At 37.1% G+C, this 14,269-nt stretch overlaps 1 protein-coding gene across 5 annotated transcripts in view; it reads left to right on the top strand.

Annotated features, from left to right (window-relative positions):
* Positions 1-14,269, top strand: part of LOC101162904 (protein sidekick-1) — a 318,971-nt gene that overhangs the window by 167,154 nt on the left and 137,548 nt on the right. For all 5 annotated transcript variants that reach the window (XM_078944349.1, XM_078944355.1, XM_011477316.4 and 2 more), the window contains exon 5: positions 5,618-5,751. In XM_078944349.1, coding sequence (XP_078800475.1) covers positions 5,618-5,751 — 134 coding nt within the window. The remainder of the gene's footprint in view (positions 1-5,617; positions 5,752-14,269) is intronic.

Raw genomic sequence — 14,269 nt, 5'->3', positions numbered from 1 at the left:
GGTATGGACAATGAGAGAAACCCACACCAGTGAAGCAGGGAGGAATGCAGACAGGATACAAATAGGATGTAGTTGATTGGTGTATTTAACGTCTCCTGCCCGTGGGAGAAACTGTCGCACTTGTGTATGCACACATAAAAGCCTGCAGGTTCAAACAGTTTTTATGCAGCTTGTGTTTAATTAAAAGGCAAAACACTTAGGTTTGTTTAAATTTGAACAGTTGCATCATTTTTCATACATTTAAGCTTTAAATTATTTTAGTTTTGAAGAATTACTCTTCCATTTATAAACTTTCAGGTAACGTCCACCAAATACTCAGAACCAAAATTTATTTTTTTCTGGTAATTACAGAGAGTTTTGAGGCCCCAGATCTTTTGGTTCTTGACTTATTTGCTTTAAAACACATTTCTGGAGAAAGAGTAAAAGGAAGAAAATCCATCTGTGTGAGAACTAGTAGTTTTCATACTAAACAGTTCATGGAAATCCACTGGCTAATTAGGACTGATGCAACACGAACAAATACTCAGATTGAACAAGAAGCTATCTTATTTAGTCCAACTGCATTCTCTCTCAGCCATCCACCGAGATCTTTTGACTTTGAATGTTTACTTGCCAGCTTAGCTTCCCTTGAAGCAGCCAGTCCCATCAGACTCCGCAGGCAAGAAGAAGCATGGCCTCTGTTCTAATCAGAATGCAATGGGTCAAACACATCGGATAATATGGATGCCAATCACCTGACAGACTTAACCCATTTTAAATTGGTTAGAAGACCTTGTTGAAGAATTCATGCAGAATTCTTTCTAATGTGGGACACGTAGAGGCCAGGAGAAAGTTTAATTTAAAGAATGTTTGATTCAGATGAAAGCATGAAAGATATTTTATGACTTGTATGTATCCAGTGTGGGTCCTTGGGCAAAACCCCTTTGTGCTACTGCCTAACTATGTTACCACAAGGGGGGCCAACTCTGGGTCCCCTTCTGTCGGTCCCCACCCAGATAAGGGCGTAAAAATCTCTGCCAGACCACCTGTGCAAATCGCAGGAAAGGTTCAACACTTGATATGTTTACAAAGAAAGACGGTACACAGAAAGAGTTTTCAAAGTTTTAATAATAAACCTGAGCTTTCCTTTCCAAACAGTGCCTGTGACCCGACAGTAACACACCAGCAATATGGTAGTAACAGGGGTGGTTAAAAAAAACACACCGGTAAAAGTCACTGAGAGCAGCAGTGACTTATAAGCGCGGCACGCGCCTCTGCGTAGAGGCAAGCGCTGCGCAGTGCATGCGCCAGAAGTTTCCTTCCACTACAGTGACATACCGTAACACACCGCTAACAGGGCTGGTTTAAAACACATGAACGTAAAAGTCACTGAGAGCTTTCTTCATCTTCCTCCTGTGCACTGAAACCATGGAAGTCTTCCTCCTCATTGTTGGATTGGAATAGCGTCAGATAGTCTATGCCACACACTCTCTCAGTCTCTTCTTCGTTGTCGTTGTCAGTGTGACTCTAAGGCAAATTCACTCCTGAGCTTGCGCTGTCCTCTCTGTCATGCAGCAGACTGGCTTTTCCAAACTCGTTGGTGATGGTGGATTCTTTTCACACTGCTTTTTATGATTGCTTTTAACTTGAAAGCTGCGTCATATTGTAGTGGCGGTCACGTGCACGTTGGGTCTAATGGCACCAAAGGATATGTGGGATGCAGCCAAAATAGGGCTGAGCATGGATGTTTCTTTTTGTTGTGCTATGACTGAGAGGTCTAAGAGCAGAAATGACATGCATGCTGTTTTGCTGCTTGTGGGTGTGTCAGAATAAAAGGACTTTTTGCTGAAAATGGGATTATACATCCAGCTACCTCTCTGAGACTGTTTTGAGGCAGCAACATGTACATCATCTTCCCCATGTGCCACACTTACCTTATCTGCTCGAGCGCCTAGCAGCCGTCAAAAAAATGCATAAATTAGCCGCATCATTGAAAAAGCAGCAGGGTTAGAAGCGTGCGACAAAAGTAGCGGCTTATAGTCCAGAAAATCCAGTAGTTAGTTCATTTGTTAGATAGGAGGAGTTAGTTGTTACTGTTATTTGTTAATAAAGAATAATGCGTTGTAATTATATTCATTTGCTACGCAGCCGCAGGCGATTTTGTGTTTGGCTTTGGGGGGGGGTTTAACCGCGACACCGTGCCCCCTGCTGGTTCATCGCGGTGATCAAAAATCCCACACTGTCACAGCTCTAGAAGGAATAATTTGTAATTTCTTGGAACTAAGAAGACGTCTCACGTCAACAACATCAACCAACTATAACTAGTTGGAAACAATTACTTCCCGGTTTGATCACATGATCGGAAATCAGGCAAGATTACGTAGTTTTAGACTCCAGCTGAATCAGATGTTGAATCAAGATTAGGCATGTTTATTTTATGCTTCTTATGATCAACGCTATATTTTTCAATCTTAATATTACAAATAAATGCACTACTAGAAGTCAGCATATTATGAACCGATCATGACATTTAATTGTCTAAGCACAGCGGAATGCAGCAGCAGTTTGAGCAGGAGACGCACAAAAACAGCTTAGTAGTGTTAGCAAGATGTTCAAAAAAATTGGACTTCAGGGCTCAAAAACTCTTAATAAAGGTTTAAACTGACAGCGAGTGTCTCTACAGGTTTGTCTTAACTCAAACAACAACCTACAAAGGCATTTCATAGGAAAAAGATCGGATTTTTGTGTCTTTTTAATGAGAATGGCTCTCTATGTGGTCTTGACAGAGAGATGGCAGTGAGATGACTGCCAAGCGACCGTCTACAAAGTCAAAGCTAGAGGAAAAGTTATTCTTAAAAAAGAAATCCATAATCTCTCAAAAACAGCCAACAGTAATAAATGAATACATTGATATGAGCTAGTCATGAATACTCATCCATTCAGTCATACTACAACAGTGATTTACAAAAAAAAAAGCCATTCTTCATTTTTAGGAATTCTTTATGAAAACATGGATTATAAGTAATGAAAAATAATGAATAGTTTTGCTGAATTTTTTCTTTTCTTGGCTCTTTAAGCTACTACACAGAAATGCACTGTGTGTGTCATGATAAAAGAAGGTTGATAAAATGACAAACTAGATCTGTTTATTAAATTTGTTCATTGTTTTTATGTGTTACAAAAGGATCAGACAGACAATTGGTATCGCAGATGCTCAAAATCAAATGACTCAGAATCAGATTGTGACTAGAAAAACCTGAACGGGATACCCCTAACAATGACTTTGCACCGGTCTTGAAATAGTTATGATGCCATCTCATTTGACATTTATTACTCTACGTTGACCTAAGATTCACAGGAGAAAAATACACAGCTGTTGGAAGTTTAGTCACGAGTAAAGAGCTTCAATTTGCTCAAAGGTCAGACCTCGCAATCCTCACAAAAATAGAGAAAAGATTGCAGGCAAATTAATAACAGTAATTTAAAATGAATCCTTCATATGGACATGATGTAAAATGAAAACAGGAGATCATTGTTTTCCTTTAAAGAAGATCACTGTAAAAATAACAATCAGAAATCAAATTACTGGTACTATGTGAAAGATTCTTCCTGTTTAGAGTTGAGTTTGTATCATGTCTTATTATCGGCTCTTGAAGTGTGTTGGAAAGAAGCTGTGCTTATAATACCAAACCCACCTGCAAATCTACAGGTTAGTTGAAAAACGAGCCAATAATAGTAGTCTTATGACCCAGTAAAAGTCCAGACTTTTCCAGCCTATAATGTTGTTTTAAGACATTATTAAAGCTGTGTGAAAAAGTTGGCCAAAAAACCATTACATTAACTTTTTACTAGAAAAGGTGATTTAAGTATTCACTGTAGTTTTCCATGGGGCTTACTGTATTTAAAACTTCTGAACTGCTGATATGTTGCTTAAACATATTGTGTTAAGGGTAAAGAAGTCAAATAAACCCCATCTGTGCATGGATGTTTACCATATTTCAAACCTGGCGATAACTTGAGTTGTATTTATAATGTCCTGATAAGTAAACCTCTACTACTAAAAGAGGATGCACTCTCATCTTTATTGGACACTTTTAGACAAACACACACGCCAACTGAATGTCATTGCAGGGCTGAGACTCTGACTCCTGAGGATGTTCTCAGGGGAAATCACACCGAATAAAATTAGACCTGTGGAATACTGTGTGTGTGTTTGTGTTAGAGGGAATGTGATCGAACTACCCTGCATTATTTGTGACTAACATTTTCTGTTCCCATCGGCTTCAGTCCTCCCTCTCCTCTTTTAATGTGTAGCCTCTTCCAACTTCATTTATTGCCCATTCTGACTCTTTCATCACTGGATTGACGGTAAATGACTGTCATGTTTCAAGCTCCACATACGCGGATTGACAAAGCCTTGATTAATCTTTGCTTGTAGATAATTGCATTGGTTGTGCTTCTGATTATTGCAGTCCTCCTCTTAAGGAACACACAAGGGCACATGTGAAGAACTAGTGGCAATTAGTCAAATAAGAACATGCAATTAAGAAATCTGTATTAAAATAACCAACTTCTGTTGAGATTATTTTTGTAAGTACATCTAAATGCATATATACTGTTTCAAATCCTTTAAGGCTTGTAATACTGTAATTGTGTGGTGTTTGACACTGTTTGGGTACAGCTGTGAGCTTATTTAACATCAAGAAACAAACAAAAACAACATTATGTGTGCTTAGGAAGCAACTCCACATGGCAGAACACTCCATAATCTTTCTTTTTTTTATATTTATGTAACTAAAAATAAAATCTCTCATGATGTCTTACTGTGATTGCAACTGTATATGTGCAGAGCAATGAGCTTGGATGGACTTAATGCCATACAGTGGTCTAAAATGGTTTTATTTTCCCCTTTGGTTATATTGATTTGAGTTTAGTGATGACCCTCTGGTTGGAATTTTGAGGTTTTTGCCATTCACAGACATGGTGAAAGCACAAGTGGCATCATAAAAACACCCCACAGTTCTTGCCAGCCAGCTTCTGTTGCCAGACAGACAAGTTCAAACATGAGGAATATCGAAGTCTTACAAATATATTCTTCACTCGCTCTCCCAATTCTCCTTGTTACCGCCGCTCCGTCTTCTTCCTCCAAAGTCAACTCTTCCTATTATGCTTCCCTGAAAAACCACAAAAACATCACGTGTGTGCTCGAACGACAAATAAAAAGCACACTTTGTTTGTCATTGTGCTGTATGTTTGTGTCTTCCCATAACAAGGAAATGAAGGTGGATCAGTGTAAAGAATGTAGACTAGAGAACAACAGTCAAACACAGGAGAATCGTCAAAAGATTGAGAGATTCACCTAATGAGCCTCATGTCAATTTGAGACAGGAGAACAGATTTATTTAAGCTCTCTGAATCCTTTTATTTTCTCTTTTGATGCTTGCATTCAGTTTCCCCCACCCAACCCCTTACCAATCTGAATCAGTCTCTGAACAAATACTCTTCTCTTGACAGAGCCTTACTTTGAATAGCTTTTTTTTCATGAGAGATGGAGCGGTGTTGAAAGGAGGATGTTTTTCTCTGGAATGTAGTTTCTTTTAAACTCATGCTGAATGTGTCTCTTATTTGTGCCCTGCAGAGCAGTCACTTTGGACAATCAGCTTGTTGTCTTGGCAACCACTGCATCCGATGCTGGAGGCTACCACGCCGAAGCGATGAACGAGATGACGGGGGAGAATGTGACAAGCCCCACTGTCTACCTGAGCATCTCAGGTAAAGAGACATAATTACGAACATTATATGATGTGACAATAGCTCTGAGAGATGCATATTTCTTACGTAATGTCCCTTCATTCATAATTTGATTTTACGCGGTTTTTGGGTGGATATGTTTAATTAAGGGAGGTTTGCATTAAGATTTATGATAGATTTGACAGTAAATTCGAAGTTTTGGTATTTAAGATGGTTTTTTTTTAACAGTTTAAAGAAATCCACAACAATTACAGTATCATTTTTCAATAAAAAGATATAGACAGTAATAATAATTACATGTTTGGTGATTTGGAAAGTTTTTGCTCACAACAATGTCAGTGTAAGATGCAAAAATGTTGAACTGAGTGTTAGGAAAACAAGGCCTCTTATTTACTCACTGTTTCGAAATTTTATCCACACATTTTAAGCATGGTGTATCTGCATTATAAATACTTAATTATCAACAAATTTTGCATTCTTTCAATACACAGGGTTCGTACAGTCATAAAAAAGGTGAAAAAGTTTGGCGAATTGAAAAGGAAATTTCTAGGTCCTTAGAAAGTTTGTGAAAATTAAATCCAATGCAAAAATTTTGGAAAATTTTAAAATTTTGGATGCAAAAAAACAAAATGTAAAATAGTTTAACTTGAGATTTGAATTGAAATTGTGGCAGAAGTACAGGTTTAACAAAGTGCTAATTTTAATTTTCCTTTTGTTTATGTATAGGCAGAGCTATCCAGAAAGTGCTGACACATCTGTCTAATTACAAAAGCAATTTTCTGTTTCACACACTGCTGTTTGCAGGCTAAAATGCTGTAGGTCCTGACTCAGAATCATTAAGTAAAGATGCCTGAATTATTGATATGATGGATAAAAAATTCAGCACGGAGAGCCAAAAAAATTTAAATTAACATAATAAAGCAAGAATGCTTTATTAGAGATGAATGATTAATTAGATGGACTCCACACACATTCAGTGAATTTTACACAGTAGCATCACGAGATGGGGCTCCTTATAATCAGATGAGATGGAGAGCCTTGTCTGCGTGACAGACACCACTTTTTCACGCATTTTTACTACCTGCAGAAGCTACAGTGTGACATTTTTGAAAGGGGGTAAACTCTGTATAATTTGATGAAGAATGTTTAGTTTCTTGTAAATATAATTTATTGCATTTGTACAGCATCATGTCTGTGGGTAACGTCTTTAAGCTTTAGGTTGGAGGAATTTAGCTTGAAAAAAAAAAGCTTACTGTTAAAGTGTGAACTTTTTTTCTTTGAACATTTTTGTATTCTTCTCTCCATATCTGCTCTCCTGTGAGGCCGGAGGATTGACTCGGCTGTCTAGTCCTTCAGTTGAAGGGTTTGCTATGGTTAAATGAAACTGAGAGGGAAGGAGGGAGGGGAGGGAGGGAGGGACTACGTCCCTTGTGGCTGCGCCGTGTTTTAATTAGATTCTCTTTTACAGGGTTGTATCTTTTGCCATTCGTGGTCACAAATGCCCACATGCAAGAGCACGCAATCACATAAATATAGACAAGGTACCTTGTTATAGCTGTCACTGGCAATCGTTCCCCTGGGCATTTTAAGCCCACTACTGTTGGGCATCACTGATCAGTCACAAACATCTGCGTGTCATTGTTTTACCTTAGTGGTGTGTCTTTTCTCCAATAAACATTTGTGAGGTAAATGTCCTTTGCTGCATGAAGACATAGTTAATTTACTTGGTGTTTTATTGGGGTTGAGGTTGAAGAATCAAATAAAACTTGGGACACAAAGGAGTAGGGAAATATGGGTAAGATGGAATGTTGGTGTAAAGCCTCCTTTTAAAACACGTTTGACACCGAATGTGTCGCCAGCGACTCTTCAACAGTGAAGAAAGCCTTGAAAAAGTGGACCTCAGACTCTTAAGTCCCTGAGAGATTTGTCTTCATTGTTTTTTCCTTTTACAGATAATAATAAACCTATGTGTGATGAGCTTTCTACATACTTCATTAAAGCAAAAAAATATCCATATTAGGTTTCCAGTCCTATCTCCACTCCTCACTTCCTGTCTGCTTTTGTCTTTTAATTCAATTAAAGCGGCCACTAAAGACTAAAGGCAGAAGTTCATAGCTGTCAGTCAAATTTCTAAAAATGTTGGCTTTTCCTTTCATATATTCTTCCCGAATAAATGAAGCACCTGTTTTATATTCTTTTCTCGCTACAGTTAGACGTAAGCATTGTGCTAAGCAGACAAGAACAAAAGACAGAGAAGCCTAAAGACCACCACTAAAATAACTCGTGTTATGAGTCATGAGTTCAGAGAGGAAGTGACCAGCGGTCTGTTCAAATCAGGACTTAGGTTGATGAAACTGCTTTCTAGGACACTAAATTAGATCATTCTTAGGGATTTGTAAAGTTGAAACAAAAAAAAAAAAAACATTAGCAGAAGTATTTATGAACCCCAAAAGATCATTAAACCTAAAATGGACACTCAAAATCTCCAAACGTTCCAAAGGTTCCTAATTCCTAAAGCTTGTAGGAGTGGATGGAAGATTTGTTAGAGAGACAGCTATATTATCTACCTGCTGCACTTGACAGATCTATTATCTGCATTTCCCCGAACACCTTCCTCAAAGTGCCGCCTGGTCTGTGGGAAATCAAAGGCACTAACTGTCATCCGTGGTTGAGCTGACACAGCAAGAATTGATAGCAGCTCAGCAGCCTTGTGAGAGGTCACACACTGTAATCACTGGTAGTACAGCTGGCCTCTAAAATATACAGCTCCTGCAGCTATCTATCAGCGCAGACAACATGAAGAGTTACAGAATTTTGGGAGAAAACTTTAAAAAACAGTACATTTCATGGAAAAATATATCCGAATTTAGTGTTGCACATGGACGAAACATAGTGTCCTCAATAATTTTGCGTTAACTGTAGATTTCCTCAATTTGTGTGTTTCTGAAATATTGCTTTTTTAGTTTTTTGTTTTTCTCAGCATTATTCTAATTCTTTATCATTATATCTGATCAAAAAGAACCATACTCCTAAACTAGGAGGTCATGCACTCAGGTCTTTCCTGTGACAGGGTGATAACCTCTCCTTTAATTAACTGAGGACCATGCTAAACTTGCAATTATTCCTTATCTCTTTAATAATCTTAAATGGACACACTTGCACGCTCACTTGAATAGGTCAGTGTCACTTGGTCTCCTGCTTGTTTAGAAAGTGTGTGTGTCTATTCGTCTGCTCACTTTTATGTCATTGCATGAGAGGAGTTAATGGATTTTTACCTCAGCAAAATCTTCTCATAGAAAAATGTGTTTGAGGAGTCACTTAAATTAAATGATCTTTGATCAAATAAGCAAAATCGGACCTTCGGAAGCAGAAAACAGGAGTTTAAAAGGAAACAGGACCAAATAACTTTGGTGACTTTAGTGAGGTACACTGGATTTTCTTCTATATTTCTGGAATAAACAAAAACAATCTTTTGTTTTCTGTTTTTAAATGTTGCAACTTTTTGTTTATTTTATTTTAACCTATGAAAAAGAAAGTTGTATTTTTACACACATATAGAGCCTCCCATTTTTTCTAGAGCTTTGCTTACGTAAAGACAGTGAAGATTCATCATAGAGATTCAAAGAAAAATAAAATCAATACAGCGCAGACGCAGATGTCCCAAATATTTAGTCTCTAAATGCAGCTGATATGATCTTTTCATTAGAGCTTGACAGCATAGTACATTTTCCTTTTCATTTAAAGTCTGTATATGACACAATGCGTCTAAGTGCTCTCACTCATGATTTGAGATCTCTTTTTCTTAATTATCTTATGAATCTCCACAATCCCACTTGTGTTGTGCCTTCTCCTGCACTTTGTGAAGTATTTTTTCTTCTATAAAAACTGGGTTTCTGTCGTCACATCTTCTGTCCTGCTGCTTCTTTTGGGTTTGAGAACTATAGGAAAATGGACAACTTGTTTTTATTAGAGTATTTTGGCATTTCCAGCCACCATACTTGCTAAAAAAATGACTACCGGTACTTATTTTGTTGCATCACAGTGTTTTTTACTTTAAAACATACATTAAAACAGCACCTCATGAATAACATGATTATACTTACCGGTATATTTATTTTAAGCATTCTTCCAAACTTAAATCCTCTTTTTCGAAAAAAAAAAATAATCAAGATGTAGATAGAATTTATGACACATTACTTTAAAATGCTTTTTGTGTAGTAAGGTAAACAGGGTAAAATAATCCTTGCTTTTAGGTGTTCTTATTTTTAATCAATTTGTTGTTGCTGGGATTATTGTTAATGACTTTGATAATGTTTTCTTGTTTACTCCACCTGTATTTTTAATGGCTGTCTGGTAATTACATACCAATTAAATTTTTTGTGTAGAAGATTGGTCTTGCTAATGTCCCTTTAAAACATTTTAGGGACATAAAAAAAAATTCTGTCTTTTACTTGAAACTTTAAAGGGTCACACAAATGAGAAACTTCTGAAACAAATATCAAATCAAAACTTCTGCAAGTTTACTAAGATTATTTATGGGCCAACATTTGAAATCCAATTTTAGCCAATGTTACGACTGTAGGTGTTTCTACAAGAACAACACATCTGTGCTGCTTTCTTTGACAGTCAGAGTTTTGAAAGCAACAGGAAGGTAACATTTGACATACTTATTTGAGATGGAACAGACTTCCATGTAGATCTGGATTTTCTAATGTTATGATATTATTCTCAGTGATCCCATTTTTTGTGGGCATGCAAACAGACCCTGCGATGCAGCCGACTGGAGCAATCAAAAGGGGAGGCAACAAGATAAGACTTTGATGGAAAAGTGACGGCGGGGATTTGCTCCAAGTGCATAAATGCATAGTAAATTCACCTTAAACCTTTTCTGCAACGTTAATCACGACATGCATGTATGTGTTGTTGAGGGTGTGAGAGTGTGAGCTTGATTACATCAGCTTGGTGATTGAAAGAGGCTCCGAGTGATTAGGTTTTCTGTTGGAGTCTCTACTGGAGTCTGCCATTTTACAGCATGTGCTGCTCTGGTCCTCCAGTTTCTTTTTTTTTCTTTTCCTTCTTCAGCATGCAGTGCTTGTCACCCAATTGCTCTGAGAAATCAGAGGAGTCTGTCAGAAGCTAAAGAACCGGCTGATGATGTTAAGATAAGCCAGACAGCAACAGAAATCCACTGTTATACTGTCATTTGACACAGAAGGTTTGGGGGAAGAAAAAGACTTAGAATGACTTTTCAAACTGCATAAGGGCTATGACTGACAACCAACAGTTTGTTCAAACTACAAACAAGAATGTGGGTTTAACACACTTTAGGAGCACTTTGACATGTTTGCGTCTGCACGAGGACAGACTTTTTGTGTGTCTTAGAGTCTTCTCACGTGTCCCCTCACTTCCAGGTGTTTTTTTTCTTTCCATGTCACCGAGTCTAAAATGAGTAAACAAAACCTGTTTATTCTTCTGTAGATGTGTGTCCAAGGAGCTGTGTGTTTTTAATCCAAGTCCCACCCTCTTTACTTTGTGTTGCATCTAGCTGGCATTTCCTCATGCTAAAAAATCACTATAAGTGTTTGGATCATTGTGGGATTTTTTTACGTAGTTTAACATATTGGGATTGCTCCTGGTGCCGCAGATGCTGCCAGTTTTTTATTTAAAACTAAAAAGTTACATCACGTTTGACTTTTTTGTTGTTGTTTTCAGTCCTGTAAGTCTCTTGACACTCTGATGGTTTTGTATTTTGCTGCCTCATGCTTCCCTAAGCCTCAAAGAAAGCCTGGGCAGACAACAGGGCATCGTGCCACAATCTGCTTGTGTATGATCTAAGCGGTTATTCTTTCTGTTGCTCCGTGTATTGGAAAGGGACTATGTCCATGGAGAATTCGGTAAACCCACAAAAGAATATGCAGAGCTGTGTGGGTGGAATTACAACGGACTTGTTGGCTGGTGAGGCCGAAAAAGAAAACAAATGCCAAATTAGATTCTGTGTAGGCACCAAGCACTGATACAAGTACAGGTGTGTGCACTGAACAGTGACACTGACTCTCTGCTTCTTGTATGGCTGTTTTAATTAATTGCTGGCAGAAAATATGTATGAGCGGCTGCCAGGCTTGGGTTTTTAACTACATGGTAAAAATGTGTCACAGACTCGCCTAGATTTAGCCCGTTTGTTTTCTTACTACTATTTCACCATGACCTTACCTTTTACATCTTTGTGTTTTACTGTTTTTACTCGCCTTTTGTGTTTTTGTGCACAGCAATCTGTGCCAACTGCAGCATTTCTTCTAAACAGTTGCATTCTGGGATTTTATGATGTTTGTATTTTTTTTTCTCAGTATTGAACATTTTAAGTTAAAATACAAATTAAGTTCAAATAAATGCAACTTGTTTTGTTCAATATTATACGTTTTAGGATATCCTATAGAAAGATATTTGTTTTTTAATGGCTGGCCAGTGATGATTGTGTGGATACTATGTTGTAACCTCTCAGTTTGACTTTTAACTGGACTGATGCATATTTAAACTCCTTAGTAGCTCAGTTTACCAAGCAACATTTAGAGGCCTGTTACATAAGCAAATATGTTTTATTTTCAGTTTAAAACAGCTTAAGGATCCACTCCAATGAAAATTACTTTTTTGGGGGAAGTTTTTAATATGTTGTGGAAGTACTTTTCATCGTCAATGGACTTATATATATATATATATATATATACAGTACAGACCAAAAGTTATTTGAATGAGAAGGTGTGACCAAACATTTGGTTCTTTTGAAAAGAAAAAAAAAACACAATAGCTTTCAACACTGCAGGTGTTTCTTTTGATTATTTGTGAAAAAGCTTCACTTTTTCACATCACATGTTCTTCTCATGACCATCTGTGGTTACTCTCACATGTCAAGCAGATGGTGAATACAACAAATGCTTCAAATTCCATCAATATCCTTTTTACGGGTCATTTGTTTATTCATTCAATAATTTGTGTATTTGTACTTTCATAGATTTTTTTTCCTCTCCACAATTCCTAGTGTTTTGGTCTTTGATTTTATAGGGTATTCATCCCAAAATTTCTAAAAGCCCAAATGTTGTTTTTTTTGTTTTTTTTATTGAAATCTAAATAATTTTACCTCGAACTTGATCTTGCTATGGACTTAGTTTTTATGATGATGGAGGTCAGCTGTGCTTCTGTTATTTTCCACACATTTTACAAAACCAGATTTATTTTTTCTAGGAGATTGATGTAGATCGATGGCAGAATAAGCCGTACGGCTTTTGCAGAAAATATTTGGCAAATTTTTCATTGGTCCGACCCAAATACTCACCCCTGCTGCTTAGTCCACAAATGCATGTCCGTTACGAATGTGGCACCGTTTCAAAGGGAAATGAACTTGCTTGCCAACAGCATGAGTTTTTGACAAGAATCATTGTTAAAGCAGTAACATAAATGTTTAAAAAAATAGTCTCTCTTGTGAAATGTTTATTTAATTACCATAAAACAAAAAAATGGATATGCAAGAGCCATAAGAACAGAGGTAAATATTTTGTCGGACAGATTGTTGACAGCTCAACTTCTCATTTTTTCCGAGCCTAACTTAAATAACTCTCCAGCCGGTTCTTTTGCTTGCAAAGTGTGAAGACACTGTGCAAAGAAAACAAGTCAGCAGAGGTTGAACTGCACTTCTCAGTATTATAGTGAGTTGTTTCTTTGTGAATTAATCAGCTTTTGATCAAAGTGCAAAACACAAATGCAATGGAAAAGGAACTGGACTTAAACTAAAATTTCTGATTATATTTCTGGTTTGAAATACTTTTTTTTTTTTTTACCAGACAATTTGATATCTTTCTATTCAGTGTTTACCTACAAAAATAAGAGCCACCAAGTTATGTCAGTGGTAAAACAATAAAGGGGGCAGGATGAGCAGTTTTATGTCTTATCTTTATGAATGACATCATCCTTATCATTATAAATCTCCAAACTTAGGGTTAGATGAGGAAACACAGAATCAAGTAAATCAGAGAAAGATTCTTCCTTATGGTAACAGGAATGAGTGGCAAGGGACAGATAGCAGCTAATCTTGTACTCACTGGTTTATTTGCTCTAATTAAAAAATAAAATAAAATCACATTTCAGATTTAACTGAATTTGGGAAGAGGTCCAATATAAATAAGGAGGTTTTGGAGAAGCTGGACCTAAGACCAGGCATAACCTGCCAGACACAACATTATGTCTGTCTTAATCTCAATTTAGCTTTAAAGTACAGGTTTAAAAAGTTTTGAAAGCAGATAGTCTTATTTAATATGGGGGACTTTACTTTTGAGTCTCTGAAGAAGTTTGCATAATTATACCTTTCCATGTCTAAAGTGCCAGAAGAGCCAGTGATAAATTTTGATATCTGCTAAAGGGAGCATTTTAGGAAACATTATTTTACACAGGTACCATCTAGAGATTTGGTAGATTGTAAGCAACCTAATCATCCAGGTGAGAAAAAGATCCAGACATTATTTGATGTTTTTTTTTAAGATGGAGCCAACAA

Source organism: Oryzias latipes, chromosome 1 (assembly GCF_053564925.1).
Source record: "Oryzias latipes strain Hd-rR chromosome 1, Olatipes_Hd-rR_3.1".
NCBI classification, from domain to species: Eukaryota; Metazoa; Chordata; class Actinopteri; order Beloniformes; family Adrianichthyidae; genus Oryzias; species Oryzias latipes.
The sequence above is the reverse complement of the archived record's forward strand: the minus strand, read 5'-3'. Positions and strand labels throughout refer to the sequence as shown.